General features: G+C 44.8%; 1 protein-coding gene across 1 annotated transcript; it reads right to left on the bottom strand.

Annotated features, from left to right (window-relative positions):
- Positions 1 to 1,162: 1,162 nt before the first annotated feature.
- LOC129674017 (ATP synthase subunit f, mitochondrial-like) lies at positions 1,163 to 1,429 on the bottom strand. Its single transcript, XM_055603885.1, has one exon. The coding sequence runs from the start codon at positions 1,427 to 1,429 to the stop codon at positions 1,163 to 1,165; it is 267 nt and encodes an 88-aa protein (XP_055459860.1).
- Positions 1,430 to 7,866: the final 6,437 nt, after the last annotated feature.

Here is a 7,866-nt window from a genome sequence, read left to right as displayed (position 1 = left end):
CCATTTTTATACTTCCAGCATACACATCAGAGGGCAACACTCCATTATCAGAGGAAGTAATATAAAAAAAGAAACAAGAAGCAATTGGACAAAGAAATACCCAAACCTAGCAGGGCAGACAAAAATTCTGTAGCTCTGTGCTATGCATCAGGGGCATGATGGTGGGTTGCGGGTCTTCAAGTGCTTGGGACTCCCCTATGCGAGAGCCTTTTTGGCTTCCACTCAAATGACATTTCTTTTGGACTGGCTGAGCTGGCTGCTGCAGATTTTCTTGGCAGATGTTGCATGCTTCTGGCACCCTGGGTCTCCAGTGAAGTTTGGGCTTCATTTGTGTAGCTTTATGCTTGCATGAACTTGTTTGGGACTGTTTTCAGGGACTCAAGTCCTGAAAGATTGCTTGGTCTCCCAGTATTTCTTTTTAAATCTTTGGGTAAGCTTCTGTGACCCTACTGGTCCTTCATCAGCATGACTGAAGAAACAAAAACCATGCAGTTCAAGTCAAGAATTGCCAAAATGTTGAGGAGTAGTGGATCGTTCTTGGATCATGGCTGCAAGAAACCCCCGAGGGACACAAGAGCTGTGGGTGGAGACAGGGATCTGGAGGGGAGAATTCTCCAAAGGTGTTCTGTGAGCAGCTCCCTACTTAATCCAGAGCACTGAGCGCTTACAAGGGGAATTCTGCTGCTCTGAGATGCTGTCTACTCTCTTTCACATTGTCCTGGTGCAAAGTATTTGGCTTCTTTTTGATGGTGCTAATCCCCTTAGTAGCCTTAGTTTTCAAGGAAAGAACTTTAGATAGCCTCTTTTTTGTGGGTGGGGCTATTTTTCAAAAGTTTTCTTTCTGCCTTTTGCTCCAAAATCTTTCTGTAAGCTGAGCAAAACCCAGCCAGCAATACTCATGCCTGATTGTTACGCTGCCTTAAAACTTCATGTGGTAGATAGATGAGCCAGCGCATCATCTTTAACCTCAACCGCACACAAACCGTTGAGCACAAGAAACAAACAAACAAAAAACAACAAAACAAATCAAACCAAACAAACACCAAACACTTTTTTTTTTTCTTTTGCGGGGTGGGTCAGTGGGCATTTATTGGGCGCTGCCCCGGCTCGCGGCCAGGCGCTCCGGTGGGTGGGCATCCATGTCCGGCGTGCGGTGCCCTCTTCAGTGGTACTTCCGCCAGCTCTCGTGTTTGAGCTCCTTGTAGGCCAGGCCGTAGCTGAAGAGCACGTAGGCCGCCAGCACCATGGTGATGCCCGACACGCTGCCCTTCCGCACGTTGATGTACTTGCTGTGGTAGCGCTCAGAGCCTCTCCCGAAGGCGCCCGCGATGCTGCTGGGGCTGAAATCCTGCGCGAGCAGCCAGCGGGGCAGCTCGGCCAGTTGCACCTCCATGAGCTTCTTCTCCTTCAGGGGAGCTAGCGACGCCATCTTGCCCTCCGCAGTGCAGGCGCGCGAGGGATCCACCAAACACTTTTTAAAAACTATAGCATAAAGAGAAAGGTGTGTTACCTCCACTCCCAATAGTTCCTACCAGCAAACTGGCTTTCTATGCCGGCATTAGAATTGCCCATTCTCCACTGACAGATAGACCTTTTTCAGTCTGGATTTCTAACTGTTTCCAGTCCCTCCTGCAAACCTTCAAAGGCTTCTGGACCACATCTTTGGGTATAGTTGCAGCCATGATAGCCACCATTTTTTTTTCCATAAGATATATTTTTTTAATTAGTTACACTTTATTCACTTTGTATTCCCCTATAAGCCCCTCCCTCCTCCCCTCCCGATCCCACCCTTCCTCCCCTTTCTGCATGCATGCCCCTCCCAAGTCCACTGATAGGGGAGGTCCTCCTCTCCTTCCTTCTGATCTTAGTCTATCAGATCTCATCAGGAGTGGCTGCATTGTTATCTCTGTGGCCTGGTAAGGCTGCTCCCCCCTCAGGGGGAGGTGATCAGAGAGCAGGCCAATCAGTTTATGTCAGAGGCAGTCCCTCTTCCCATTACTATGGAACCCACTTGGACACTAAACTGCCATGGGCTACATCTGTGCAGAGATTCTAGTTTATCTCCATGCATGGTACTTGGTTGAAGTATGAGTCTCTGGGAAAACCCCTGTGTTCAAATTTTCTGCTTCTGTTGCTCTCCTTGTGGAGTTCCTGTCCTCTCCAGATCTTACTATTCCCCACTTCTTTCATAAGATTCCATGCACTCTGCCGAACAGTTGGCCATAAGTCTTAGCATCTGCATTGATAGTCTGCAGGGCAGAGCCTTTCAGAGGCCCTCTGTGGTGGGTTCCTAGGTTGTTTCCTGTTTTCTTCTTCTTCTGATGTCCATCCTCTTTGCCTTTCGGGATGGGGATTGAGCATTTTAGTCTGAGTCCTCCCTCTTGATTAGTTTCTTTAGGTGTACAGATTTTAGTAGGTTTATCCAATATTATATGTCTATATGAGTGAGTATATACCATGTGTGTTTTTGTGCTTCTGGGACAGCTCACTCAGGAAGATCCTTTCCAGTTCACCCTATTTACCTGCAAATTTTGTGATTTCCTTGTCTTTATTGCTAAGTAATATTCCATTGTGTAGATGTACCACAATTCCTGTATCCATTCTTCAGCTGAGGGAGATCTGGGTTGTTTCCAACTTCTGGCTATTACAAATAAAGCTGCTGCATTTTAAAATACCAATTGCTTGCTTTTTTTTTTTTTCAATGACTGTGACAAAATAGCCTAGGAAAGCAATTTATAAGAGGAAAGATTTACTTTGGCTCATGATTTCAGAGACTTCAGTGACATCTGGGCCGGTGATGAAGTGGAGCCAACCTCATGGTGTGAAGCATATGGCAGAGGTTTATTCACTCCAGACATGAGGGATGGTCGGGGAGAGGATATAAAGAGAGGCCACGGAAAGAGCATGTGTCCTAACGTCCCCAGTGGCACAACCTCCTTCTACAATGTCCCACTTCATGAAAGCTCCCCTCCCTCTCAATTGTGTCATGGGCCATGACAACACTTTCAACGTACGAGGTTTTGGAAGAAGTTCCAAATTCAGAGCACAACATTCTTTCTAACATGAGTTCATTTTATTTTAGTCAGCTGAAGGTCTAAGAGATGAACTTCAGACTCGAGGTTGCTGTGTTGCCTTTCCTGCATCTGTGTCCCCCTATGAAGGTTTCACACCCGCCAGTCCTACGGTTCCAGGCCTGCATCATAAAAAAAATATCTTTTTCCATATGCATGAACATCTGTCCTGAAGAACTCCAGGTAATGCTGCAGTATCAATCCGGGTGTGATTAAAGACCTAGTGCACACACTGTTTTAAAGTTGACCAGGAAAAATAAATGACTACAAACACCAACAGTGAGTAAAGGAAGTAAATGCAGAAGGAGGATAATTTTGCCCATATACATCTGTGCTTCCCTCCAGGAGGGGATCAGCTTTGTTCCAGGATATACTTCTTTGTCATAGTACACCAAATGCCCAGAACTATAGGCTGAGCAGCAACCATAGGCTGAGATTGCTAAAAGTGTAAGCTTATTTGGAGATCAGGGACGAGCAGTCACGTGGTGAAGAAGGAGGCTTCAGAGAAAAAGTAAGGAAGCCCAAAATAGAAGAAAAAGCATACTTAGGTTCTGGCCAGCATCTGAAAGAAAGAAACAGAAAAAAAAAATGTGTTTCGTTGACTTAGACCTCAGAAAAGCAAGCAGACCAGTGGAACATTTTAGGGGCTCCACAGGGACTAATGGGGATCAGGATAGGCACAGTATCTCTTTAAAAGAAAAACTATTTCATGTATGATTTTAGCATGACTTAAAGTGTACCCATCTTTCTAGGGTGCTTCTGTGGCCAGGTGATTGAGTCAGCCCAACTGGAATGTTAGGTCTCCACACAGACCAGAGATTCTGTTTTCTTGACCAGAAGTTTTTTTTCTTGGTTTTTCTTTTTATTGCTGTACTAACACTTTATATGAAAGAAATAGCTCTTGACGGTAGTTTAATGACAGAAAGATATTTTAGCTTAAGTCACAAAAGAGCTTCTATTACTTTCATTTTCCTAAATAGTATTCAGGCTCATAGTAGCAGTATGATTCAAGATTCCATTCCAATATAAAACACACACACACACACAGAGAGAGAGAGAGAGAGAGAGAGAGAGAGAGAGAGAAAGAGAGAGAGAGATTAGCAGCTGAATGAATCACAGTTGTCAGTAATACTTCATTTGCTAGAACCTAGGGCTCTTTATGAGCTAAGGCTAGTTCTCTTGTTTCTTTATTCCCAGGCACTACTGATCATTGGTAATTCTATTTAAATGCTTATTTATTTAATGTGTATGGGTGGTTTTCTTGCCTGTATGCCTGTGCAACAGGTGAATGTCTGGTACGTGTAGCAGCCAGAAGAAAGCATTAGATTTCCTGCGATTGGAGTTACAAACAGTTATGGGATATGTTGTAGGGACTGAGAACCAAACCTGGGTTATCTGAAAGATTAACAAGTGTTCTTAAAACACTGAGCCATTTTTGTAGACCACAGTGATTAATTTTTGCAGACCATATTCATATCTATAAATGGTCATCTATTTAGAGGGACTCCCACCTCTCTGGAATATAATACAGGTGAGGATGTACAAGCTCTGCTTAAGAAGTACACAAAGACAATCAACGTATGGGAGAAGGTAAGAGAGGCGACAGAAGAGCACTTCGAGGGAAGAAAAGGGCCAAACTGGAGTGTGTGTGTGTTGGGTGCAAGCACTCAACAAGCTATACAAATACTTTCAGTCCATCACTGGGAGAAAATGCAGGTGCCTTGCTCTCTGATGTCCTTGAGGGTCATGCTCCACCATGACAGAAGAAGACTCAGCTTCCTGAACATGCTGGCACTACTCTTCAGAGCCCAGGCCACCCAGCCAATGCATCAAGTCTCTGGGTCTGGGAGGCACACATAAGGAGACTTGGAGGCTACTTGGATATGGCTAGCTGTAATGAGTGGACTAGTGGAAAGCCTCAAGTTACATGCGTGGTTCTGCAGTCTGAGCATACAGAGTCCTCTGGATGGTGGCAGGCACGGATGCCCCACCTTTCTACTTCAGCAATGCTAGGGCAAGAGTCTGCATTTCTTTGATTTCTTTTTTGTTTGCTCTCTCTCTGTCTCTTTCTTTCTTTCTTTCTTTCTTTCTTTCTTTCTTTCTTTCTTTCTTTCTTTCTTTCTTTCTCTTTTTCTTTTTCTTTCTTCCCACCTTCTCTCTTTAATGAGATAGGTTCTTACTATGTAGCTCTAGGTGTGCTAAAATTCATGTAGACCAGACTTATCTTGAACTCACAGAAATCCACCTGCTTCTGCTCCCCAAAGTGCTGGGATTAAAGGTATGCACCGCAATGCCCGCCTATGCTTCTGCATTTATCACAAGTTCTAGGTCTGGTTCTGCCAGACCAGGACCACACTGTGTCAGGTCCCAATGGTCTTCATCTTTAAAATGTTGCTTTAGCTAATAAGTTAACTATGTCCTTGAGTGTGACTGTGTCTGCTGGGATGAAAGCTGTTCATCTTTCTAGTTCTTTGCTTCTGTTAAAGCTAAACCCCATGGGAAGGGAGAATGCTGCCCTTCTCAGGTCCTTGGAAAGGGGTGTCTGCTCTGTACTTATCTTAGCCTATTTTGGCTTCCTCTGAGGCTTAAATTGCAGAGGGGGGGGCGCTTGGGACCATATCAAGGTACTTAAAGCCTGCACATCCTTTGTTGCCATATCATCTGTCAGTCTTCATCAATTCTACACACACCGCTGGACTCTAGCATTGCCTCTCTTATTATCACTTGGTCCCTATCACTATAGGACAATGAACAGCCTTAGGGCCTCAAAATTCCAGGCAAAAATGAGGGTGAGGAATTCCAAGGAAGATCCTCCATCTACCTGGCTTACGTCTCCATCACCATCTACAGCTCTGCCCAGGTCCCTGCAGAACCCAGACGTCCCTCAATGGAGGAATGCATACAGAAATTGTGGTTCATATACACAATGGTTCATCTACACTACTCAGCAATTAAAAACAAGGAAATTATGAAATTTGCGGGCAAATGGTGGGATCTAGAAAAGATCATCTTGAGTGAGGTATCCCAGAAGCAGAAAGGCACACATGGTATATATTCACTCATAAGTGGATACTAGACCTATTAGATAGGATAAACATACTAAAATTTTTACACCTAAAGAAGCTAAACAAGAAGGAGGAACTGGGGTAAGATGATAAATCTTCACTCAGAAAGACAAATGGAATGGACATTGGAAGTAGGAGAAAACAAGAAACAAGACAGGGGCCTACTATAGAGGGCCTCTGAAAGACTCTACCCAGCAGTATGTCAAAGCAGATGCTGAGACTCATAACCAACCTTGGGAAGAGTGCAGGGAATCATATGAAAGAAGGGGGAGTCTGTAAGACCTGAAGAGGACAGGAGCTCCACAAGGACCAAATACAGGGGTCTTTTCTGAGACTGATTTTCCAACCAGGACCATGCATGGATATAACCTAGAACCCCTGCTCGGATGTAGCCCATGGCAGCTCAGTATCCGAATAGGTTCCCTAGTAAGGGGAACAGGGACTGTCTTTGACATGGACTCAGTGGCTGGCTCTTTGACCTCCCCCCCCCCAAGGAGGAGCAGCCTTGATAGACCACAGAGGAGGACATTATAGCCAGTCCTGAAGAGACCTGATAAGCTAAGGTCAGATGGAAGGGGAGGAGGACCTCCCCTATCAGTGGACTTAGAGAGGGGCATGGGAGGAGATGAGGGACAGAGTGTGGGATTGGGAGGGGATGAGGAAGGGGGCTGCAGCTGGGATACAAAGTAAGTAAACTAATTAATATAAAAAATAAAAATTTAATTAAAAAGCATGAACAGAGAGGACTGGGGTCTCAATTCTGCCTCAAGATGACGATTAGTTTCAATTCCCTATAGCCAAAGAACATGAGCATCCCTTGGCCCATCAGATGTGGGACCTGGGAGAGTCCCCTTCTGTGGCCCCGAGGACCCACAAAGAGGAGGGCCAGCTGGCCATGGGCTGGGTTTCATGGGAAGCCCCAGCATATACAGTCTGCCATGACTCAGGAATTGCTCCATGCCTTCATTCCCTCTCCTGGTTCAATTCCGTTACTGTATCTGGTTCTAGTTTGGGATCGTACATCCCTGTTTTCCATAAAGCACCTTTTATAATTATCTCTGCCTGTCTAGCCAGCAGGTGGATTAGCAGTATGAACTGTCCAGCCCCTATGATCAAGTATTACACACTAGAATCCCAGCCTGTTAATCACGAGGAGAGACACATGAAGATTTAAGGGAATGGCAGGTATTTTCACCTTTCTGGTTTTCCAGTTCTCTCTGGGGCATCTGTTGGTGAAGAGAACATCTGGGCTGGACTGTTCCATCATTTTACCCCTCTGCGCAGCTGCAATACTCTAAGAGCTGAGAGGAGAGAACATCATTGTATATCTCCACTGCAAACACACAGGCATGTTTGTTGAAAGAATGAGTGAAAGCACAGGTAGCAGTTAATGGTTTTAATGAAGCATCTATATAAATAAAAATTGCTATCACATATTAGTATTTTTGACATATGCTAGGAACTTTTCCAAGCAATTTACACATGTAGCTTATTTAGACCTTCGATTGAAAACTTTCCAATTTTCCAAGAATGTCAGCCAAAGGATCTAGTGTCTCACTCTAGATGACAGAGCCAAGGTGGATGAAGCAGGCAGTGACCCCAGGCAGCTAGCTTTGCTGCTCACCTTACCCCTGACTCCTTGAACATCTGTTTCAGCTCAAGAGTGCATTTTTTAAAGTCCTCCTCAGAATAGTTCCCATTTTGTTAACACACGTTGCTGTCCTCTTGAA

The sequence above is a fragment of the Psammomys obesus genome, unplaced genomic scaffold, assembly GCF_907164565.1.
Source record: "Psammomys obesus unplaced genomic scaffold, mPsaObe1.curated_primary_1811, whole genome shotgun sequence".
Classification (NCBI taxonomy): Eukaryota; Metazoa; Chordata; class Mammalia; order Rodentia; family Muridae; genus Psammomys; species Psammomys obesus.
Note: the sequence above shows the minus strand (reverse complement) of the source record. Positions and strands in the feature narration are given on the sequence as shown.

Coding starts and splice junctions, on each gene's coding strand:
- LOC129674017 (XM_055603885.1), bottom strand. CDS start 1,429: ATGGCGTCGCTAGCTCCCCTGAAGGAGAAGAAGCTCATGGAGGTGCAA.